This window comes from Hyaena hyaena, unplaced genomic scaffold, assembly GCF_003009895.1.
Source record: "Hyaena hyaena isolate Hyena2069 unplaced genomic scaffold, ASM300989v1 scaffold_35, whole genome shotgun sequence".
NCBI lineage: Eukaryota > Metazoa > Chordata > Mammalia > Carnivora > Hyaenidae > Hyaena > Hyaena hyaena.
This window is the reverse complement of record NW_024080667.1, coordinates 4,095,716-4,120,559: the sequence shown is the minus strand read 5'-3', so window position 1 is coordinate 4,120,559 and position 24,844 is coordinate 4,095,716. Positions and strand designations below refer to the sequence as shown.

General features: G+C 56.7%; 1 protein-coding gene across 2 annotated transcripts in view; it reads right to left on the bottom strand.

Annotated features, from left to right (window-relative positions):
* The window catches only part of PAX7 (paired box 7), a 96,051-nt gene that overhangs the window by 19,878 nt on the left and 51,329 nt on the right, over positions 1-24,844 (bottom strand). For both annotated transcript variants that reach the window (XM_039229061.1, XM_039229062.1), the window contains exons 5-7: positions 24,397-24,596; positions 17,368-17,533; positions 15,742-15,944 (exon numbers count right to left, since the gene is read on the bottom strand). In XM_039229061.1, coding sequence (XP_039084992.1) covers positions 15,742-15,944; positions 17,368-17,533; positions 24,397-24,596 — 569 coding nt within the window. The remainder of the gene's footprint in view (positions 1-15,741; positions 15,945-17,367; positions 17,534-24,396; positions 24,597-24,844) is intronic.

Below are 24,844 nucleotides of genomic sequence, written 5' to 3'. Positions count from 1 at the left end.
GGGGCGGGGGGGGGGGGGGGGGGGGGGGGGGGGGGCTCCTGGAAGGCTCGGTCCCTGTGCTGCCCACATGGCCACCGGCTTGGCTTGGGAAGGAGGGGCTGGTCTCCGGCCTCGGGGGTGGGGATATTAATCACAGGGAGCACCTGTCCGGGTGGCATCTGAAACTAAAGGGAAACACTCATCCAAAGGGCAGGACTTCTCACCCCAGGCTCCCGGGGCTCTGAGACTAACCACTGCCCCCCGCACCCCCCGCCACGAGGAGGCCAGGGTTGGGAGCATGGCACGTGGGGTTCAGGCCCGGGCAGCCCCCTTGGCTTGGGAAAAAGCCCTCTCACTGATACCGGGACTGTGGGTGGGGGAAGGAGCGGGGGGTAGCAGAAGGAGGGAGCCAAGGGCACAAGGTGGGGGTGGGGTGCAGCTAGGATTCAGCCTCGGGGCCCCCCTCCTGTCTCAGCTCCCTGTCCCCCCCTCATTTCTAAAAGTTCGTGTCCCTGAGTGCCCATTATGTCTTGCTCCCTGGCCTCCCGCGTTTGCTCATTGTCTTTCCCTTCCTGTCCCCGTCCCTGCCTGCACACCCCTCTCTGTGTTGCTCTCACGTTCTTTCCTTCTCCCTCTTCCTGTTTCTAGCCCTCTGTGTGCTTCCCCCCATCGGACTCTCCTTATCTCTCCCTGCCTCTCTCCCTCTCTCCCCCTGCCACTGCTGCTTCCTCTCCCTGACCATCTCTCCACCAGCATCTCAACCCCCCGTTTCTCTCTATGGGTCTGTGCGCTTCTCTGCCTCTCTGCCCATCACTCCTGCCTACCTCCAGCAGGAGGCGCCCTTGGAATCAATTCTGGGACTTCCCGGCGCCAGGGCTGAGCCCGCCAGGCAGGGTGGCAGGCTCACACCCTGGGCCAGTACAGCCGGGGTAACCTCAGCCTACCTCCCCTGTTCCTCCCCTCCAAGGCCCCTTCCCTTCTCCTCCCTCTGCTGCTGAGGGTGGCCCACCGAGTCGCTGCAGGGAGCATATGGGGCCTCTGAGGACTGGGCAGTCAGGGAGGGCATCTCACCCAGTGCTTCTCAGACCTTCCCGAGCACGTGAATCCCCTGGGAACTTGAAGTCCAGGCCAGACCCAGAGCAGCCAGGGTCTAGACCAGCCTCTGCCTGGTCTGGCAGGCCCAGCACCGAGGAGAGTGTAGTCTCTGCCACTGGGGAGACATGGGTTTTGGATTCCGACATTGTCCCTTGACGCTGACCTTGAGCCTCGCCTCTCTGAGTCTACAAAATAGGCATGACGGTTCTAGGCCCTCAGGACTCTACAAAGATCAGATCATGAATAGGGCCAAAAGTGCGTCATGGAGCCCCTAGGTTCCAAACAAATCGAGGAGGTCATTGCCATTACTATGAATGGCGTCAGGACTGAAAAAACAATTCCTTTCCTTTCCCTTCACTCCTGATCCTTCGGGGGCTGAAGCAGGGTGGGACCTCCCCACAGCGGGAAAACAGAATCAGCTGGGGCTGAGGTCAGCACCCAGGGGGCTTGGGGAAGGGCATGGGGAGTTGAGGGTGGGGGAGGGCATTATCTGGGGTGGGGAAGGGAAGGCCCGTGGGGAACTCAGGAACTTCTGCCCTGGGCATCACCTCTCAATTTCAGCCTGGGTGTGGCCCTTTGTGAAAGACACTTAACAGGGCCCTTACAGGACCTTAATCCTGCGACACCCCCCTCCCCCCCCCCCCCCCCCGCCAAGATCAGACCCACTGTCAGGAAGGAGGGTCACTTGCTGAGCCCTCATGCTCTTTGCAGGGGGGCGCCCCAAGAGACCAGCAGGGTTCGAAAGACAGGGGTAGGGGTGGCGCCCCTGGCCGCTGCCACACCCAAACCCACTCGTACCCTTGGAAAAGCCCTGCTCATCACGGAGTTCTTGATTGTGGGTGTCTTTCTTAGTAACAAGAGGCAACGGATTAAATTAGCCATTTCTAGGATGCCTTCTAACATTGGTGGGGAAGGGATCTCAGTTCAATTCAAACAGACCCTCCCCTGAGGTCACTTCCTAAAGAAAGGGGAGGTCAAGGTGCTCACAGGAGACTGATAAAGTGAACGCTTGCTAATCCAGGGCTTTGATAATCCTAGGCCGCCTCAGAAGGCATCTTCTTTAAAATATAGATTCTCCTGGTCCCGGGTGCAGATCAACGGCGTCAGCCAGTCAGGGTGGGGCCTAGGATCCAGATGTTCCACAGGCGTTCCAGACCATTCTGATGCACAGGTTTGAGGACCACAGGGTCTACTGAACCCTCTACACTGCAAAGAACCCACCCTCCCCTGCCCTCCCCCCAAACAGTGGTTTACAAGGCTACCCCTTCCGTGTACAGCCGGCGAGGATGGGGAAAGCCCTTCCTCTTCACGTCCTGAGCTGAATTCTGCTGCCTCCCCGTCACGGCCACACCCTGCCTCCCATGGGAACACGCTGGCTGTCTCTGTGCCCCCGACGGACAGCTCTGTGGAGGTTTCTGATGGGACTGTGAAGGTTTCCTTTTGACCTTACTTTACAACAGCTGACCTCCTGAGCCCCCAAGTCACAGGCTGTTTGCCAAGGAAGATGATTAGAAAGTATAGCTGGACCTCCCGGTGGCCCGCGCCGCCCAGCCGGGATTCTGGGGGTCACAGGTACCCCCTCCCCCATCCCTCTCCTTGTCTGGAATATCGCTTCTTCTCTGGAGGCTTTTGGCTCCTGGTTTGCTTGCTTGTCTCTTACAGAACTATCTGGAAGGAAGGTCTTTGAAGGCAGGTGCCATGGGGCTGGGCAAAGGATGAATGCTCACAGTGTCCAGCTGCGCCCACTGCTGTTTATTGGCTCCCTACTATGTGCTAGGGTTTGTGGCGGAGCCATGGGCTGCCAGTGTAACCTGGCCCTCGCTTTAGGGAGAGAGAGAAGTATCCAGAAAGTTAGAATTCAGAGCCCAAACTGCTACCCTGGGAGGCAGTGTGGCCACCCAGATTGGACGGTCGGTCTGGGAAGGCTTCTCGGAGGAAGTGGCCTCTCAGCTGACACCAGAGAGATGAATGGGCCTTGGCTAAGTGAAGAGAGGGAGGGTGCCAGTGTTTTAGGTGCAGGGATGGGCAAGTGCATTGGTGGAAGGGGACAGAATGAAGGGGAGTGGGGGAGTTCCTGCCTGCTTCCCTGACCACCGATGGCTCTGGCTCGCAGCTGCCTGTCCCCTCGGCCACCACGGTGTGCGCACCGTCGCTGGCACGGTGGGCAGCGTTCCGGGGGCGGCCGGGCTCGTGCTCCCCGACCCTGGCCCGGGCAGCAGGAATTAAGCAGGCCGCCGAGCCCGAGCGTGTCCTTATCTCGGGAAGACAGTTGTTGGGAATCACTTTGACTGAGTGGTTTTGTCTCCCCGCATTTTCCACTGTCAGGCGGCCTCGGGCCATGGATCAAAGGCGCTCGGCAGCAGCGGAGCACGGGGAGGGTCCTCCCCGGACCCAGAACCCCCCTCCCGCCCCCCGAACCGCGCCCAGCCCCCGCCCCAAGAGCCCAGCGCGCCAGCGAGGTCCGAGAGGAAAGGAGAAACGGAGGGGGGCGGGGGGCTGGAGATGGAGTAATCGGGAAATGAGAGGAGGAGTGGAGAAGAATGAGAGATTAAGGGAAAGAGAATGCGGAGGAGGGCTGGATTTGCCAAGAGAAGGGGGGACGGCTGAAAGGGGTCTGAGAGCAGGCTGGGTGCAAATGGGGTGAGGGGCAAGGGGCCGGGAGAACGGAGGGGAGGGTGTGGAGAAAGGAGAGGCATAGGAAGCAGAGGAGGGGTGCGGAGAAGACATCACAGCTGGGACCAGGAGCAAGTTCTGGACTGAGGGGCGGGACATGGAGGCAAGACAGGCTGGAGGGGAAGGAAAGTGGGGGAGCCTGGCTGGACTGGGGGTGCCAGAGAGTCTGTCCCCCCTCCGAAGGAAGTGCTGGCCTTCGTCACTCCGGAGGAAACAGGTGCCCAATGGAAGTGACTAGCCAAGGCCACACAGGAGCTGGGGAGGCCCTCGGCCTGCCCTTCCGGAACATGCTCCTGGAGACTCTGGCTGAGATTCAGATGCTCCTGGAAGCCCCAGGGTCCTCTGCCCGTTTCCTCCCATCAGCTGTTATCCTGCAGCATGACTCCCTGCGGTGGCTTGCCACACCTGTCCCCACTCCCAGAGGTGTTGGAGAAGCCCTCACAGCTGGGGAGAGGCCAGGCGAGAGAGGAGGGGCTGGTGGGGAGGGGCTGGAGAGAGGGCAGCCCTGGGGCCGAGGCTGGGGCAGGGCTGCTGCCTGGACCAGGAGGCGGGAAGGGGAACTCAGGGACCCTGGGGGAAAATTAATTCTGCAACAGGAGGTCTGGGGCTTGGCCCTGCCCCCAACTCACCACGTGGCCTTGGAGCTCCCCGTCCCTCCCCCCCCAACACCGCCCTCTGCAAATCGCTACCCCGAAGTGTGCCAGATGCCGACATGCTTTGCGAATCTCAACATGCTTATTCCTCAGACTACTCTAGGAGAAGGAAACTACTGCTAGCCCCACTTTATGGTGGGGTAAACTGAGGCAGAGAAGGACCTCTCTAGAATCACACAGGACGTGACAACGTCGGCGACTGGAACCAGGCGCAGGGACCCCCAGAGCCCACGTCTTAATACCCCTGCCTCTTAGGGCACTGGGAGTCACTGAGATCAAAGAGTCATGTTTGGGGCCCTCCAAATCCAACCAGCAAGTGGGCAAGGGACCATTTTCGTGACGTGCTGGGTGAGAGCACGGTCTCCGGGGCCAGGCAGGCCGTTCCCAAGTCCAGGGCCGGCCACTTGTTAGCGATTTATCTCAGGCAAATTATTTAAACTGCTTGGTTCCCACCCTCAGTTTGCAAGACAGAAATAAGAGGCCCTCCCCTTCCAAAGGAGATGGTGTAAAGATTATAGGACATCATCCGTGTGATGGGCTTAGCATAGCATCCGGCCTGTGCTAAGTGCTCAAGAAAAAGAGGATGATTATTATGATGTAACGTGTGTCTAGTTTGACAAGTACCTTTAAAACACCGATACAACGTGATACATGCACAAGGAAAGCACAACCCGCCCACCATGAGGGGGTGAGCGAAGGTTTCCGGAAGACGGCGAGGTCTTAAGGAGTAAGCAGGCATGGTTCTGAGATGGGACAGGGTGGTGGAGAAGGGGTCCCAGCAGACAGAGCGGCAGACATGACGCCCTGGGAAGCGCGCGGCTTTTTGGGGTCCCTCAAAGTCACCCGCCTCTCCTACCCGGGGTGCCGCCCGGCCCCCCAGGTCCTGTGGCTGGCCATCCCGGCGGCCTCCCTCCCGCTGGGGACCCCAGGGACAAGTCTGAGCCGCTCCGAGTCTGCCCGCAGTATTAATTGCTAATCTTCCTCATTTTCTTCCCCTCTATCTGCCGGCGCTGTCTCATTCCAAGCCCCCGTACTAATCAGAAAGAAGGACAAATCCACTATTTGCATTCTTTCCCACCGAACCAGGCAACTCTGGAAGGCTAACATCCTGGCCTGCCGGGAAGCCCAGAAGGCACAGGCTGGGCCCCCGTGAGCATGAGGAAGAGGTGCTGGACAGACAGGAGGGCTAGTCCCCGACCGCGGATCTAGAGGCTATGACTCATGTGCTTGTACGAAGAACCCACAGAAATCTCAGACTCTGAGCGGGAAGGTCCCCTACCAGCAACTGGTCCATCTGTTTCTTCACATAGATAGGGAAACTGAGGCCCAGAGGGGAGGCATCTACCAAGGCCACACAGCGGGTGAGAAGCAGAGCGGAGAGGGAGCTCAGATCTCCTGACTTTCCAATCAGTGAGTGGGCACGGCCTGGGCTAAGCCAGACCTCCTGTCCCAAAAAGGAAATGGCTAGAGAAAGGACATCGCTCATTCAATTTCTAATCAGGGCAAGGAGAAGCAGAGACGGGAAGACTGTCACATATTAAGTGCTTACTGTATGCCCAGCATGGTACTAGGTGTTTCACAGTCTCATTATTTGTCATAATTCAGCAATATGAATAGGATCGGCCCCATCTTACAGCTGAGGAAACCGAGGCTCAGAAAGCTCATGGAACTTGTCTGTGGTCACACAGCAAGTGAGAAGAGAACGTGGTATCTGAACTCCCGTTTGTATGATTGTTGCGCTTGTCTCTCATGTATCTGCTTTCGACACTGTTTCAGTATTTTCTTTATGATTTGCTGCTGTCCTATCTGCACCAACCCCCAACTCCTTCCCAGATTGTCCCCTGAGCAAATCTCACCTCCCCGCTGAGACTCCTCCAGGAAGCTTTCTGTGACCATGCCCTTCCTTCCCCAGACTCATCTGCACTTCCTGTTCTCACTGGCCAGAAATCCCACTAAATTGTCAACAATTTTGGTGGCGTGGGGTGGGGGAGTGACTTGTCTCCCCCTGCCCCCGAAATATACTTGGTTAGGGAGAGACGGTCATGTACATTTCTCTTTTGAGGCTCCCTATGTGCTGTGTGAATAACAGGAACGAGGTAATGAAGGGAATTGTAGGTAATGACATTCAAACAGAAACTTCAAAATCCTGTTGGGAACAGAGCACAGCTGTGTGTCCTCAGGCTGCACACGCCTGGGGGCTCAGCACTGGTGGCTGGAAGCCTATTGTGTATGTCCCAGACACTGAGCTCCGTGTGGTACCAACACGAATCATCGGGCCTCTGGTCCTACTAAAGAGGGTGGTCCCTGACATCAAGCAGTACACGGAGCACCTGCCTGTGGGAAGCTCCCACCCATACCTTCTCAAGGTGTGCTGTCCAGACCCCTGCACATGATTTGATGGTGGACCAAAAAAAAAAAAAAGGCTCAGAGCAGCCCTTGGGGGCAGCCCTCAACCCCTCTTGTCCAGACTCAGGGGTGTGGACTTTTTAAAAAAAATTTTTAATGCTTATTATTGAGACAGAAACAAAGCATGAGTGGGAAAGGGGCAGAGAGAGAGGGAGACACAGAATCCGAAGCAGGCTCCAGGCTCTAAGCCGTCAGCACAGAGCCCGACGTGGGGCTCGAACCCACGAACTGTGAGATCACAACCTGACCTAACTGATTGAGCCACCCAGGCGCCCCTCAGGGGTGTGGATTTAAGAGGCTATCTTCCCAGAATCCCACCTGGTCGTCTAAGAAAGGAGAAAGGGTCAGGGTTACCCTCTTCTCCCTCATTGATCAAAAGACCCTACAGTCACCTAGAAGCAAAACACTGCCCCCCGCCCCCCCTGGCCCAGTTCCTGGACATAGGCATGACCTGCCTCCCTCAACAGCAGAGTCTGGAAAGTTCCTGATCCCAGTCTCGCCTTCCCGCCCCCGCTCCCCCGCACCCCGGCCGCTCCACCCAGGAAAAGGGAGAGAGCAGGGCAGAGAAATAAACAAGGGTCTGTTTTCACAGGAGCTGGGGCTCTGTCCAGGCCTCCCCCTGTGGGCTGGAGCTGAGCCCCTGATGGACGTGAGCAGGTGGTTTTGTTTGGCGAGGAGCTGCCGGGAGGGAAATAACTCAGCTTTTCCCACTGAGGCAGGTTAACTGTGGACAAAGGCAAAGCGGGATGTGAGAGCAGGATCTTGGCAGCGCCAATCCCTCCAGGGGCTGACAGGGCTCGAGGATGCCCGGCCCCCCTCCGCCCCTCCCGGGCCGATTCTCCGAGCCTGGTAGCTCATCCCTGACCCAGGGCTGGGCTGGCCAGGAGCCAAGGGCAGAGGGCGCCTGGGGTGTGGGGTCGCCGGATGAGCTGAGAAGACACTCCCCGAGGTTCCTGCCTGGTACCCTGATTGGGGCTGTGATAGGCGATGGGTGGGCGGACGTGGCTTTGGGGCAGAGGGTCTCTGGGATCACTGGGTATGGAGAAAGCCAGCCGGGGAGGCCAGATGCTGCCGAATGCCACTGGACTTCAGGGCCAAGAGAATCTGGCCACAGGCTGCGGCCCTTCCCACCAGCTGACCCCTGACCCCCTCACCATCACCGTTGGTCATGGGGAGAAATGGGTACGTGGGTGGGTGGGGTGACTCAGCTCTTCCCTAATCCTGGGGAAAACCACTCCGGGTCAGAGCCATGCCCTTCCAACCTGAGCCAGTCACGTCTTCTATCCTTGCCCATCCTTTCCCAGGGCCCAAGTGGGCAGAGCGTCCTGTGTTTTCCTCGCCCAGTATTCGTGCCCCCAGGACGGGGGGTCAGGGGTACACACTACATTGTTCCGGACTGGAAACCAACTGGGGCATTTTCCAGCCAATGGAAGGGAGGGTAGGAGAGAGGGGAGGGAAGGGGAGGGGGAAAGAGATGGAAGAGACAGGAAAGGGGTAAGGCGGAGCAGGAGGCCAGGGCACAGATGTGGGGCAGAGGTAGGGCGAGGAATAAAGAATGGATTCGAATCTCTTAAGCACCTACTATGTGCCAGGCACCTTACTGAATTCTTGCTTCATCCTCACAGCGCCTGAGAGGTAGGGATTATCACTTCCATGTTCAGATCAGAAAAATGAAGTCCAGAGAGGTTAAGCAAGCTGCCCCAGAGCCACACAGCAACTCAGACAATGGCAGAACCAGAACTCCAGCCCCGAGCTGTTTCTCTAGCCCCCACGCTTCCTTCTACTCGGGGTGGGGGTGGGGGCTGCGGGAGAGACCCCGGGGGAGGGAAAGCCTGGGAGAGATCCTAAGAAGGCAAAGGGAAGGAAGCGGGAGGCAGAAGAGGAGCCCAGAAAGGAGGAGGAAGGGCCGGGCGGGGCGCAGAGGAGCGCTCACTCGGCTGGGGGCTGGGGTTAAAGCCCCGTGTTCCTACAACCCACTAAGCCGGAGAAATGAATTCTGATCCCTCCAAAACCCAACCTTGGAAAATGTGCGAGAGAAGGGTCTCCTTTCAGGGTAGCGGGAAATCCTCCACACCTCCTCCTGATGCCCTGGTAATGCCAGGATGTCCCCAATCTGCTTTGAGGAATGGAGAGATTAAGAATAATAAAAAAATTGCAATAAAATACGTGTGAAGGAGGGGGTAATTGTGGACAAACGCAGCATTCAAATTCATTTTTCAGCTCTTTTACACACCATTTCAATCTTATTTTCTGCTTGTTAATGAGATCTTGTTGCCTGGGCTAGGCAAAACCTTCCAATATCAGGACGTAATTGCACATAATTTTCTCTCCTACCAGTGATTTGCATCAGTTTTTAAAAAATTCTGGGCTATTTAACACCCCACCATCCCCCTCCCCATCTTCCTGCCTACAAATCTCCCACTCCCTCCTCCTTCCTCTTCCCTGGTCCAGCAAGACTCATTTTAAATGCTTATTATAAACGCAGTGTCGCCAATAAAGAGAAAAAAAAAAAAAAAACACAAGGAGGAAGTGGGAAGAGGTGCAGCACCGGGGTTCCCAGGGCTCGTCGCACGCGGGGCACCGCGGACGGATCCTGAGGAGGGTCACCGCGCGACATCGCTCATGGGTCGGGCAGATCTGTGTCAGAGTCCCGTCTCTGCCACTCGGCTGCTCTGTGGCCTTCAGCAAGTTACTTAACCTCTCTGAGCCCGTTTCCCCCAAGGGGAGGGTTTCTGGGGCACTTGAATGACTTCACAGAGACAGAGTGCTTCCATGGGAATGTTCCGCAGTATTCAGTGGGTGGAGTGTCTTTCCTTGCTGGACTGGCTCCCTGGGGCCCTCAAGTGATGCCTGGAGAAAAGTCTGCTGTGGCAAACCACTGGGGGGACCCCTTTTCATAGAGAGATTAAATAAAGCCTTGAGATTTTTTTCCTGCTGGTTTTAGGAGGAAGGGGAAGCTTAGTGCTTGATGATTTGGACTCTGAACTTGACTACGCATGTGGCTGCAAGTCTCAGCTTCGCCTGATGGGCCACAGGGTGAAACTCAGGGGGATGGGGCTGGGAGGGCGGGGGGAGGGCTGCCTGAGACCACAGGACAGCATAGTGGGCTCCAGAGGCAGCCCGTTCCAATCAGGCTCTGTCACTTTCCAGAACCTATCACAGAGCCTGGCACATGGTGGGCACCTGGACGGATGGATGGTTGACCCTGGACAAGTCAGCTGCCTCATCTGTAAAATGAAGGGCACAAGATAATGGCCAAGACTTGGCGAGCGAAAGGAGCTAAAGCATCTGGCCCCATGCGTGCCGGCCTTCGGGAAGCATCTACCCCACCTTAGCCATCACAGGTAATTTCTTCCGGGCAAAAGAGGGAAAGGAGACAAAGACATCAAGGAGCCCGAAAGGACAAAAAGCCTTGTTTTCCTGTGACCGCGGCCGTGTGATGCACTGCACACGCAGAGGATAGTTTTCATGAGTTCAGTTGGGGGAAATCGTAAATATGTAAATCCCTTCTACGGGTTCCTTCCCATTAAGCTCTAGTGAGGAGCAAAGGACACAATGAATGTGGGACATTACGAAGGAGCAAAGTGAGCCACGGTGGCAAGAAAGGAACATCCCCTTTCTGTGACGCAGCGGCAGGAGCCCTCCGCTCGGGGGTCTGGGGCTTTGGCGGGCCGGCCCTGGCCTTGCTGCTAAGCCAACTATGATTTGGGGCAATTTTCTCCCGTCTGGGCTTCCAGAAGTTTCCACTTCTCACTCTGATAGAATCTGCATCGAAAAAGTTCCGGGGAGAAGAAAGCTCAGGCCCAGGACGGCCCCACCCCCCCACCCCAGGGACACACCCTGAAGGTGCTCCCAGCACAGGGCCCCCTGCCCGGAGCCTCCAGCCAGAAGCCCCCCTGAGGATGGGCGGAGTCCTTCCTCTGCCTGACCGGGAGCCCCTTTGGGCTCTCTCCCTTGGATGGCTGTGCCTCCCCCATCAGACTGGGGAATTCCTAAGGGCAGACATCCTAAGGGACCTACATACAGGTGTCCCCTAGATCCCCCTGCCCACCACTCCTGCATACCAGCGTGCCCTGTGTGCTATTCCCAGCCATGGCGGCCATCAGATTACTCACTGTAATTCACGCCGCGAAAGCTTCCTCTTGTCCTAAGCTGTCCTGACTTGTTTCCTAAGAGCAGTTTCCAAGGACCTCAGCCTTGGGGAAAAGGCGCAGGAGCGGGCTGGGGGTCTGCAAGTCCTAGTCCCTAACAAGCCTGCCCAGAGACGAGGTCTCACGGGCAGTACAGGGGCCCCTGAACACCACTTACATAGGGAGGATTTAAAAAAAATTTTTTTTATAGTTTACTTATTTTTGAGACAGAGACAGCATGAGCAGGAGACGAGCAGAGAGAGGGAGACACAGAGACAGGGAGAAACAGGCTCCAGGCTCTGAGCTGTCAGCACAGAGCCCGACACTGGGCTCGAACCCATGCACCGTGAGATCATGATCTGAGCCAAAGTCGGGCACTCAACCGACTGAGCCACCCAAGCGCCACGCACAGGGAGTTTTTCAATAAATATAGCTCAGCATTGCAAATGTATTTTCTCTTCTGTATGCTTTTCTTCATACCATTTTCTTTTCTCTAGCTTGCTTTCTCATAAGAACACGGTGTAAAAAAAATAGAACATATAAAATATTGGGGCAGCTGGGTGGCTCAGTCGGTTAAGCACCTGACTTTAGCTCAGATCATAATCTTGTGGGTCGTGGGTTCGAGCCCTGCGTCGGGCTCTGTGCTGACAGCTTGGAGCCTGGAGCCTGCTTTAGATTCTGTGTCTCCCTCTCTCTCTCTGCCCCTCCGCTGCTTGCATTCTGTCGGTCTCTCAACAATAAATAAATGTTAAAAAAATTTTTTTAAAAAAAAAGAACATATAAAAAATGTGTTAACAGGCTCTTTATGCTCTCAGTAAGGCTTTGGGTCAATAGTAAGGAGGCTGTTAGTAAAGTTTTGGGGGAAGTCAAAAGTTATATGTGAATTTTCAACCATGTCGGGGGCCTGGCACCCCTAACTCTCACACGGTTGAAGGGTCACCTGTATTTGTCTTCTTTGTATGTCTTCTAGGGGACCCTGGAAGCTGGGGATGCCCACGTGCCAAGGGCTGGCTCCCTGATCCTGTAGAGCTGGGCTTCGCAGGTAGTTGAGGGGCTGGGCTCATTACTATCTAAACCTCTCAGAAGGCCTCTGCCCGTGTGACTCAACTCTGCCCACTGGCCCCTAACCTGAGGCCCCGGCCTCAGTTCTCTCATACAGGACATGGGTTGAATGCGCTTTCCCCCCCTCCACCCTGCGGAAGGGGACATGATTTCCTCTTGCTGATTTGGAGATTGGGGCTAATCTCCAAAAAAAAAAAAAAAAAAAAAAAAAAAAAAAAAAAAAAAAAAAAAAAAAAAAAAAAAAAAAGAATGCATGGGCATCTCTGAGGCAGAGGGGCAGTGTCAGTTATGTTCGCAGGCTTTAGAGATGAGGGCCAAAGCCTGGCTGTGCCACAAGGTACTCACCATATGGGAAAGTCTCAGAACAGAGTCTGAGTCACATGGGCTCAGAGGTGTAGCTGAGCTTGTCGACGGCGCTATCAGATACGCCACACGGCCTGCCGTCTTATTATGTATGATGGTCTGTCTGTTATACTGTCACCTCTGGGAGGGCAGGGGTCTTCGTCCTTGATGCCTGGTGCCCAGAACAGTGCCTGGCACACAGTCAGCCCCCGTTAAGTGCTTGTTAACCTGAGAGCCAGGGTTCAGTGCAGAGGCTCCTCCAGGAGATTCCGCCAGGCAGTCTCCCCATGGAGTTTCTATGGTTCGACAACCCCCACTTCCCGGGGTGGATCTGAGACAAGGACCGGGTCAGGCCCTGGGAGGGGGCGCTTCTCCAGCCAGCAGCAAACTGGCCAGTGTAATAAGCAGGTGCTCAGCAGAGCCCCAACTTCACCCCCCTTGGGCTTCTGTAAGAACAAGGGCCAAGGCGATTGGGGTGGTCGGGGTGCCGACCTGCAGTCTCGGGGGAGGGGTGACGGGGCGGCAGCCCAGACAGAGCCCGGCCCGGCCCTCTCGCCCCTCCCTGCTGGCGGGGTGGGGGGGGGCAGGACCTGGGAAGCAGGGTTGTCCTGGTGGAGAACGCGTCCCCCGGCCCCTCCCGACACCACGGAGGGGTGCAACTGGCCTGCCCAGAGGGCGGAGGGAGCCCCTGGGGAATCACAAATACCAGGAGCTTCTGTACAGACGCAGAAACACGCCCTCGCTGCCCCCTCCCGCAGGAAGTGTTCGAAGCTTAACCCCGGCAGTTCACACGGCCAGGAGCACACGCGGCCTGCCCGCCTGCTCACCCTGCACCGGCCCCCCTCACCCCTGCCAGCAGCTGTTCACCTCCCGGTCCCCTCTGCCCCTGTCAGACCCTCCATCCGTCTTCACACCTTTGGTGGGAACCTCTGGGCACGTCTGCGGAGCTGGCCCAGTCCATCACATCCTCACAGCCTCTCCGCCGGAAGGGTGGGGGAAGCCCCCAAGGGGTCTCTGGGAGGAGGGGGGGGTCCCGCTCCGGCAGGGAGAAGGCCGGGCTACTGTCTACTTTACAGTAATGGCTGTGGGGTTTTTTCTCGTTTCCCTTCCCTTGCTGAGGCTTGTCTCTGGGCCCGAACAGCGCCTGAAACATCCTCCCTCGTTACCCATCTCATTGCCGAATCGTGCTCCGGAAGCCAAGCGCCCCTTACATGCCCGTCTCTCCTCTGCCCTGTGACAAAACCGCCGCTTTGGGGAGAAACTGCAGCCCAGGGGGACTGCAAGGAGCAGTGGTCAGTGAGCCAGGGGCCCTGGACTCTCGGCCCCAGCCCGGCCAGCATGTCCCGGGCCCCCGTCTGTAGAGTGGGAAGGCTGGCCCACATAACCTCAACGTCCCTCTTCAGATTTCCAAGTGACTCTCTGTAGCCTGTTTCCTACCGCAAGCAAGCAAGGCCTGGACGGCATCCTCGGGCCTGGGTACCTCGGGTCTCTGCAGCCAGGGTCGCCCGGCCAGCTCTGGGACCCTGTCTGTCTCTTAACTCTGGGTGGTTAGCGCAGCCACTCTGTCCTCCATACTAATGACATGGAATTCACGGCCTTGAACCCCAAAGAGGCCAGCTAGGTTCCACCGGGAGAACATTCTGGTCACCTGGCCCCATGTTGGCCCCAAGAGGACAGGTACATCACTGTTAGGAGCTCCGGATTCGGCGACTCACTCAAACTCTGCCCCAGACTTGGGCTAAGTGCTTTATGCCCCTCAGCTCATTCATCCTCAACCACCCTACAAGGCAGACGCTTAGTATCATCCCCATTTCACAGATGGGGAAATCGAGGCATACAGAGGGGAAGGGATCTCACCCACAAATAAATGATGAGACAAAAACGCAGTTAGCTCTTCACCGCACTCACTAATAGAGGCACACGAGGATGGACCCAAAACATTCAGAAAATTAATATTCTTGGGAAGGTTGTAGACCAGGGCTTGGCATTTTTTTTTCCCTATAAGAGCCAGGTAGTCCTTGTAGGAAAAAAAAAAAAAGGTAAAATATTTCACTTTGTGGGTCATGTGGTCTGTTTTGAAACTTCTCAGCTCTGGTGTTATAGCCCCAGAGCAGCCATAAACATGTAAAATAAATGGGCATGGCTATGTTCCAATAAAGTTTTATTGACAGCGGCAGGAAGCTAGACGGATACAGCCTGGGGGCTGTAGTGGACCTTCCCTTTGGCCCCGCTTCTTCTTCAAGTAACAAGGTTCTCACACTACTTATATCGTCCTGGCAATTGCGGGGGGGAGGGGTCGACAGAAGGACTGATGTTTATTTGGCCCCTCTGTTGTGCCAGGCTCTGTGCTAAGGTTTTGGCCAGTTAGCATGTGGAATACAGAGAACACCCTCTTAGAAGGTGGTTGGCAACACCTGGTTTAATCACTTTTTAGTTCAATGGGGGTGAAGCTGAGGCTCAGAGATGCTAACTTCCCTGACACCCTGAGCGGTGGCGCTGGGATTTAACCCTCTTCAAGCCTTCACCTCCCCTCGGGAACCAGAGCTGTTCAGAAAAGCTTGCGCCACACTCAGAAGGCGGGAGGCAGAGTAATGGCAGCCTTGGACTTCATCCTTTCCTCCGTGGATATTTGAGAGCCAGCCGTAGCTACCGAAGGGAACCCATCAGCTCCTCCAAGTTACCAGGACGGCCAGGGTCACCACGTCCCACTCCCCAAACCACCAGCCACCACCATCAGCCTCAGCCATGTCTTTGAACTTGATCCAAGGGTGTCCCCCCCCACTTCTAACAGCCCCAGCAACGAGTGACTCGACCGGCAACCAATCACACGTGAGCTAATGAGCTCCAAGACCCAATGGGAGCAGAGTCCCCAGTTCTACCAGCCGCGTTTCTCTCTACCAATAGGATGCAATCCTGCCTCTCATGCAATGGTCACTCCTGGGGAAAGGCAAGAGATGGAGTACAGGATGGAATCCAGGAAGGACTCCTGGTTCTAGAACAAAGCCCAAACCCCACTCAGCCTCCCATAGGAAACGGTACAAAGCTTCCACCCACGCGCCATCTGAAAACGCCCGACTTTAAGGACCCAAACAGCCATGATGTGGGCGGAGGGCCAGAGTCATAAGCTCTGGGGGTGGGGGGGTGCTGTCGGGCCAGGAGTGCATCTCTACGGCAACATCTGCTTGTTTCTGGCGGCCGGGAGCAGGGAAACCCTTTCTCTGTATCTGCCCGCTGGGGCACCCAGGCCTGTAGCTTGAAGATAAACCCCGGGCACAGGATCCCAGAGTCCGGACCCGCCAGGGTGGAAGGGGCATCCCCGTGTCCCAGTTTAACCCTCTCTCTCTCTCGAGGGGCCCCGGAGCCCACGGCTTCCCAGGGACCAGTCTGGCGAGACCACCTACCTGGGGAGACAGGCTGTTGCTGACGGGGTTCATGTGGTTGGAGGACGCCGCCGGGTTCATGAAGCTGTCTGAGTAGCTGGAGAAGCTGTGGCGGGCTCCGTAGGCAGAGCCGGTGTCGGCGGCCGCAGCAGCGGCGGCCAGCCCCCCCTGGTGCATGGTGGACGGCGGGAGGGGCTGGGGCCGGTGTACGGTGCTGCCTCCATCTGTGGGGAGACCCAGGACAGGGCCTGAGCAAGCGGCCCCCGCCCAGATGGTGGGCATCCCAGGGCAGGGAAGCGATCGTCTGCGTGGAAGGCAAAGCCAGGAGCCTCTTCTCCTCGCCTCCCTCAGGTGGGCGGAGGGGACCTCCTCTCGCGACTCGGGATGGGACAAGCTGGCTTCTGGACAGGGCACCGGGGACTAGCCAAGCCTCCACGGACAGCTAACCAACGTTCCAGATAACCTCAAGGCAAGTGCACCAGCCACGTGGCTCAGTGTTTGGCACACAGTAGGTGCTCGATAAATGTCTTCTGGATTGAAAGTCAGACTTTGTTGGGGACTCTCTTAATCTACCCCAACCTGTCCCGATAGCATTTCGTGGGCACCCACCGCTTGCCAGGGGCTTTTGCAAATACTGTCTAAGGGTATGAAGCAAGAAGAGGAGTCCCATTTTCCAGGTGAGGAAACCGAGGCTCGGAGGGGTCAGGGCACAGTGCACAGTGACAAAGGCCAGTGGGGGGTGGGGCCAGGGTCCGAGCTGCCATTTCTCTTCCTTGCTGCTGGGGCTGCCATGGGCTCTCTCAGGGCCCCTCCGCGCAGCCTTCTGGACAGTGAGACAATCAGCATTGATTTTTTATCAGGAATTACAGGGAAGGGAAGAAAAGAATCAGACGGAGGACCCCCTGCCTGTGTCCTCGCCTCCAGAACTCTAGCCTGCCAGCCCTTTGACAGGCAGCCCCAGGGGCTTTCAGGAGTCAGAGGTCAGGCAGTGGGGTTCCCAATGTGCACGGGGGGGGGGGGGGGGGGGGGGGGGGGGGGGGGGGGGGGGGGGGGGGGGGGGGGGGGGGGGGGGGAGGGCAGGGGAGGAAGAGAGAGAAGGGGAAGACAGAATGGAGGGAAGGGTGCAGGGGTGGATGGTAGCCTTGTCCGTCTCTCCTGCATTTTAATAAGACTACAGGAGACCGTGTACTTTACAGCGTGGAGAGCTCTTGTCTAAACGTGTACAGGGAGGCCACCTTGTTAACCTTCACCTGGATGCTGTGTGGCCTGCTGGCAGAACCAAGCAGTTCAAAGGCAGGACCTCGTTTGTCTCGTGTTAATAGTCTGTCTGCGAGCAAACAGACAGATGGTCATTTAAAAAAATCACCCTTGGGGCGCCTGCGTGGCTCAATCGGTTAAGTGTCCGACTCTGGCTCAGGTCATGATCTCACGGTTTGTGAGTTCAAGCCCCGCGTCGGGCTCTGTGCTGACAGCTCAGAGCCTGGAGCCTGTTTCAGATTCTGTGTCTCCCTCTCTCTCCGCCCCTCCCCCGCCTGTGCTTGTTCTCAAAAACAAATAAACATTAAGTAAATACACAGCCCTTCTGACTCCTTCTAAGTTAAGGAAGGGCAGGAGGGGGGCGGGGCCGGGAGGAGCTGGCGCACTCACCCTGGGAGATGGTGGTGGTGGGGTAGGTGGAGTCCGGCAGCTGATAGGGGGGCAGCGCGGGCATGCCGGTGGGCGGGAAGCCCCCTGGCAGAAGATGGTTGAACGCTGCCAGCTGGTTGGCTCCTGCCTGCTTCCGCCAACGGGCACGGCGATTGCTGAACCAGACCTGGGGGGTGGAGAACAGAGAGAGGAGGTCCCTCGGCCCGGCTCTGGGCGGGAGAGCTGAGACTCGGCTACAGCTGATCCCTGAGCCGTCACCCCGCATCTAGCCCACATCCTCCTCCGTGGGAGGAGACCCCCCCTTCCTGTAGCTTGGGACCGAGTGCGGCGCACTTCCACAGGTGTGAGCCGCGGTATCCTCACCACCGCCCCGTGAAGGGATCTATATTGTTATCCCCATTTTACAGATGAGCAAACTGAGATGCAGAGGGAGGGAGGGACTTGGGCTGGAGACACAGCCAGGTCTGGGTGACCCTCAGAGCAATGTTCTTTTACCGCAGCTGGTCAGTGGGCAACCATTCTTGTTCTCGCCCCCACCTCCTCCAGGAAGCCCCCCACGAGGAAGCCACACGTCTGCAAGCTGCTTGAATGAGACCCATCTGCAGATGTGAGAGCTCGTTCTCTGTCCGAGGCCGGAGGCCCACTTTGCTTACCCAGCATGGGTCCCCGTGACCCAGGAAAGCCCACCTCACAAGGACATAGGGGTTTATTAAGCATCCGTGGAAAAATAACCTAATGCCTCGGAGTCTCCGTCCGCTCCAAGCCCTATGCTGGCGCTTCACGCATGCCTGTACGTAAGCCCACGAGACGTGTCCTCCTAGTCCCGCTTCACAGAAGGGGAAACTGAGGCTCGCAGAGATCAAATAACTTGCCCGAGGCCATCCAGCTAGCTGTGGCGAATCTGAGGTTCCAACTTAAATCAGTGTGACTTTCTAGAACTCACTTGTCTGGATTTTGCAACGGAGTTCTGGTCTGGAAAAGGAGGAGAATGAATGTGGGAAACAGGGCTGCTTCGGAGGGGCTCTTTTCCGCATCTGGGCTTTGCATATGCTGTTCCCTCTAACCCAGACACCCTTCCCGCAGCCAGCTCCTCGATCTGTTGCCTCCTCCTCTCGGATTCCCTAATCACTGCATCTAAGGCAAGTTCAGGCAGGTCCTGCCTCCTTTCCGGAAGCCTCCAGCTTCCTTGTCAGTTTCCGCATACATGGCGATCATTCTGGGTATTTGGGTCTTGGCCATGTTTCTTTGTCTCCTCGGCAGGCCCAAGGCCCCAAGGGCTGATGCCATGCATTCCTTGCTCACTGCTTATAGCTCCCTGGGTGTTCACGGAAGACTTGCTGAATGAATGAATGGATGAACGAATGAACAAGGGAACGCAGAGATGGCACTGGTATGTCTTTGCCAAGGCCAGTGCCTCAAAGCTCAAATCGGAGCCTCTCCTAGGGGGGTGAAGACCCCGACCTCCCCCGGCATGGGATCACTTAAGACCCTCCCCCAACCTGTCGACCGTCAGCTGATTGGAGGGTTGCTTAGGTGCCTCTGGTGTCTTTCTTCTTCCAGATCCTTCTGGAGGAGAGAAGTTATGTTCAGCTTTCCCAGCTGGACGAAGAGAGCAGCCGGCTCTGAGTCATTTAGGAAGCAGTCAGGTCAGAGTGACAACTGGCTCTGGGATGAAATTGAGGTCCCGGCTTCTCCCCACTTCCCCAGGGCACGGAGGGCTTCCCCAGGGGCGTCCTGACCGAGGGGCTTCTAAACCGGCGGGGAATGGGCAGCATCTCCTCGCTCCCTGCTTCTGGGAGAGGGTGTGGGGCACGTTTTCGTTTCCATCCAATGTTTCCTCCTTCCGCAAGGGAGGGACATCCCAGATGGCAGTGACACAGACATGAAGTCACCCTAAGCCAGTCCACTTCTCCGTCAGGCCTTCTGGGCGTGCGGAAGACAAGGTCCAGGCTTGGTGCTAATGTGTCCTCAGTGCCTCGCTAACATCTGCACTAAGCTTCCTTCCAAACACACAGAGGAGAGCTTCTACGGCTTGATGTTTTCCAGCAGGTTCCTCATCAGTGTTGTTTAGTCTTCCCTGGAGTGCATTTCCAGCCGCCTGCCTTATGTGACAGTGACAGACACGTTTATTTTAAAATGTATTCATTTGGGGGCGCTTGGGTGGCTCAGTCGATTAAGCATCGGACTTTGGCTCAGGTCATGATCTCATGGTTCATGAGTTCGAGCCCCGTGTCGGGCTCTGTGCTGACAGCTCAGAGCCTCGAACCTGCTTCAGATTCTGTGTCCCTCTCTGTCCCTCCTCCACTCGCGCTGTCTCTCTCCCTCAAAAATAACTAATCATTTAAAAAAATAAAATAAAATTACTGATTTTATTTTAAAAGCAAGTAGCAATGTGGATAATACACATATGTGGCAAAAACCTTAAAGTTGGTCGGAGAATGACTTAGGCGTGGGACACGCCGCTCCCATTTGGGACGCCGCAGCCACCTGTGGTCATCCTTTCCTCAGATAAGGAATACTAAAGAGGGGCGCCTGGGTGGCTCAGTCGGTTAAGCATCCGACATCAGCTCAGGTCACGATCTTGCAGTTTGTGGTTTTGAGCCCCACGTCAGGCTCTGTGCTGACAGCTGGGAGACAGGAGCCTGGAGCCTGCTTCAGATTCTGCATCTCCCTCTCTCTCTGCCCTCCCCCAACTCGTGCTCTCTCTCTCTCTAAAATAATGAATAAACATTAAAAAGATTTCAAAAAAAAAGAATACTAAAGGAAGTTGGAAAAGTTCTTCTCCTTCCATCCTTCCCCATCCTTTCCATCTCTTTCCCTCCTTCCTTCCTTCCCTCCTTCTCATTGCGAACCTTTACTGTGCTCTGTGCCAAGCGAGATGCGAAGGACAGAGATGGACGGGATGGTCCTGGGCCTCCAGCTGCCCTCTGCCCAGGCACACAGCACACAAGGCAGAGAACCACCGCTTCCCAGCGCAGTGAGCTCAGGGAACATACAGGTGCTATGAGGAGGTCCAAAGAGGGGCTTCCGACTTCACCTCTCAGAATCCAGGAGGACTTCCTGGAGGAGACGACATGCCCTATGCTCTCAATGCTCTCACCTCTTCTTCCTTTATTGTCCTGGTTTCCCCCAGGGATGTCTCCATCCCCAGCAGGCACCTCCCTCCTCACAAAGCATCATGGGATAGCTGGAGCTTGACCCCTTGGGCTTGAATCCTGCCTCTAACTCCTAGCTAAGATGGACAAATTCCGTTACCCCTCTGTGCCCTTGTTTCCTTGTGCCTAATAAAGGCACCCCACCTCCTATGGTTTCTGGACCTCGAAATGAGTTAACACAGGCCAACTGCTTTGAACAACACCTACAACTATCATTCTGCTGGTGACTGATGGCTGAGCTGAAGGAGCTCTCAGCCAGCACCCAGTGAAAGCTGCCCATTCACGGAGGGGGCATGGAGGCTCCAGGAGGGAGGGGGTTAAGCCCCGCCACCCCTCACCCCCGCACCGGAGTCCCTGATCAGGGCTGAGTTCTTTGAAAGCAGACGCTGAGTTTTATTATTCACTTTTGGTCGTTCCCACAACACCCAGCACTGGGAGCACCGTGCCCCAGGCAGCAGCTGGTTACGGGGCTGAATACTCCATCCGGGCCTTCTCTCAACGGAGCGCGGGAGAAAAGAACATGGCAGGCAGACTTGGGTTCAAGCCCCAGCACTGCCGCTGATTAACTGTGTCCTTAGGAAATTTCTTCCCTCGGCAAAAGCTAGGGTTTCTCAGCCAGAAATGGAGACACGGATCATACCTGCCATCTGAGATCCGGGGGACGGTGACCACGGTAACGAACGCTAACCGTGCCCGGCGCCTGCGAAGCACGCTGTAAATGTTACCCACTGTTAGGGAAACATCCAGTCCAAGTTGTTACTTCGCGGTGGGTCCCTCTAGGGCTTCGAGAATGGGATTCCGTGCAGGGTGGCTTCTGTGTCCGGGGGAGGTACACAGGCTCAGAGCCCTTGGCACTTGGGACGCAGTGGATCGGTTCATCTCCGAGGAAGATGCGTACAAGGTTGGGGTTGGCTCCTCGCTATTTAGAAGTGCAGGTTTCCTCCAGAGAAAGGTACTGGTCCCCAGGCATGTGTCCTCCTTCCTGATACCCCCTCTCCTCCCCTTCCTGGTGGCTTTCTGCCAACTGAGACACGGGGTCTCCTCCAGGCACCAGGGAGGCCAGGTAACACCCTGTAGGGTTCAAAAGCAGGGCTGGAGCAGAGCCAGAGGGAGGCAACACATCTGAGTCACCAGAACGCCGCCTGACATGTTTACCTATCTCCTTGTTCATTCAAGTATCAGCTCCGTGACAGCAGAGATTATCGTCTGCTGACTCCCCGGGGCCCACAATGGCGTCCGGCACACAGTAGGTGCTCAATAAATGAGTGTGCCAGCTGAATGAACTGGGAGTTTCCAGGGTGGCCAGATCAGAAAGAACGGGTGGAGTTTTAGTAAGAATGTATTTACTTCCGGTGCTTCTGTGTGCCAGGTACTTCCTAACTTGGAGTGCGTGGTTTGTTTTTTTAACAGGTAAGTATTTGATCCTCAGAACAAGGTAGACTATTCCTGTCACCTCCACTTGGCAGGTAAGGAAACTGAGGCTGCAGGTGTAAGTGATGGAGCTGGAATTCCCACCTCGGCATCTGGCCCTGAGCCCACTCGGAACCACTCCACCATCTCCCCGGGCCACTGAGATGAGAGGTCTCAGGACTGTGAAATCCCAGAATCACAGACTCTTCGAAGCGGAGACCTGAGACCTCAAATCCAGGAGTCTGAGCAGCACTCAGGAGGCTTTGAGGTCTCCACCCTACCGTCCACAGCAGGAACCCTACCAGAAGCTAGGGTTTCTGACTGATGCCGCACTGTACTTTGGCTTACACACTGCCAGCGATGGGGATCTCATCACCTAACAAGGCAGCTCTGATTGTCAATAAGTAAGGATCCAGGGGCACCTGGGTGGCTCAGTCGGTTAAGCATCCAACTTCAGCTGAGGTCATGGTCTGACAGCTCAGAGCCTGGGGCCTGTTTTGGATTCTGTGTCTCCCTCTTTCTGCCCCTCCTCCGTTTGCGCTCTCTTTCTCGCTCTCTCAAAAATTAATAAAACATCAAAAGAAATTTTAAAATATAAGTAAGGATCAATTTACTTCCATTCCTTTATTTATAGATGGGACATGAAGTCTCAGGAAAGGAAACAGATCTACTGATGGTGATACAGAGATCAAGGGAAACTCAGGCCTGCGGTTCTTAGTCCCTGTAGACCTTTATAGGGAACTTGGGACTGTCCCCTATTGACCCTGGTCCACCCCCCACCCCCGGGGGGCCCTCTTTGAGCAGCCCTGTCCTCCAAATCTCTTCTCCAGGCCACACATTCTATCGTTCCGGTCTTGACATTTTTAGTCAGCCTTTGGACATTTTTTTTAAACCCAGCATATATTGATCCTTCCTCTGCCGGGATCGCGCGAAGTTCTCAGGCTAAGGCTGGGGAGACTCGCTGCCCTGGGGGAACCCACGGCATGTTACGGGAGTCAGCACGCACAGGAGGTCCGCCCTGACCCCCTCACTGTGGGTTTGCCGAGGCTCTGGCTGCTCCCCCTTGTTCCCAGCCCCCCCACCCCTTGGACCTTGAGTGACACCTGTTTCTAGGTCCCCTGGGCCAATAAAAGCACTGCCCTGACAGCCAGGAAATTTTACAAGGAGCGGTCAGGCTTCAAGGTGGTGGGAAGCGGCCGTGGCTGCCAGACGTGGGAATGAGAAAGCCCCCAGGAATGTGCCCAGAAGAACAGCTGCAGGGGACGATCAGAGGGGGGAGGAGGGGGCCCCAGAGCCCAGGGCAGGCTCAGATATCACCCTGGAGAGGAGGGGAGAGAATGAGATGAGCTGGCTGCCGCCGCCTGCTCCCTTCCCCTTGGGGTCTATCTCAAAGGCAGCCAAAGACCCCCCATTCCAGCCATGGGGGTGGGGAGGGCCGAGGGAGGTGCACGGGTTTTCGGGAGCATGTAAGTGCCAGTTTCTTCTAGCTCTTTCCCTGTTGCTTTCAAGTCCCAGGCCCTGAGGCAGCTTCCACCTTCCCCACGGAAAGAACTTGGGCGTTGGTATCTGCCAGGCCCGCGTTCTGGCCCAGCTCAGCCCCAGCCGAGCTCTGTCGCTTCTCTGAGCCTGTTTCTCTTGCACCTGTGGCCTGCCTGGAGGTGGCCTGCGAAACAATGTGGCCTGACGTTCCGTCCGGTCATGTGTGAGAAGGCTGGAGCCAGGTGGGCGCCTAGCAAAGGCTGGTTCCCGGCTGGCCGTGCCCAGCGTGCGGTTCGGGGCGGCCCCTCCCGCAGACGCGCCTGCCCCATTGTCCCGTTTCTGGAGAAGACAGGCCGGGGATGGACTCCGGAGCGGGCCGTCACAACCCTCTCTCGATTCCTCCCCCACCCGGGGAGAGGAGGCCATTCCCTCCCGCTGCTGGCCAGATGCAGGGGAGGGCAGGCCAAGGCCACGCGGGCTCTGTCCCTTCTCCACCCTCCCTTCCCCCAGCCCTGCTGATGAGGAACTGCACACGGGAGGGCGCTGATGGAGGCATCCGAGGTCTGCCCGTCCTTCCCCTGATGGTACTAATTCACCAGGAACAAGCCTGCCCGGTGTGCTCACATGCTTCCTGTGACGGGAGACTCATTACCTGTCTTAGGAAGCCAGGCCTTTCAGAAAGTTTCCTCCTAATCACTTCCTCCCCTCATCGGAGGTTTGGAGGCTTTTATGCTCCCCGAGCCTTCTCCTCTGGCTCGTCTTGGCCTCCCGGGGCTGCCCGCCGCTTGCTCAGATACTCAGCCAACCCTTGCTGCCCACTTTGCACCAAGTGCCAGCGGCATTACTTGCTTACAGGGTCCCCGGACCACCCGCTGCAGAACCCCGCGGGGGGCCCCGACATCCTGGGGCCCCGGCCTCCTCCGCCTTCTCCATTCCCGTCCCTTCGATATGCCCGTGGTGCAAACGCCTGCGCCGCCGGCCTCACCTGGACACGCGCCTCAGTGAGCTTGGTCCTCTGCGCCAGCTCCTCGCGGGTGTAGATGTCCGGGTAGTGGGTCCTCTCAAACGCCTTCTCCAGCTCCTCCAGCTGCTCAGCCGTGAAGGTGGTCCGACTCCGGCGCTGCTTGCGCTTCAGAGGGAGGTCAGGCTCCGACTCCACGTCCGAGCCTTCATCCAGCCGGTTCCCTACAGGCAGGCGAGAGGGAAGGAGGGGGTGAGGGCCCAGTGAGATGCAGAAGAGCTTTGTGCCCACCGCCGGACCCACTGCTGCGCTGACGCTCAGACCCCTCCTGCGCACAAGGAGAAGAATGTTCCCCACAGCACCGTTCATCACAGTGAAGGGTGGGAAGCAACCTCCACACCCAACCCGAGGGGATTGGTTAAATACTTTACAGTACGACTAATTTTTTAAAAATGTTTAAATGTTTTTATTT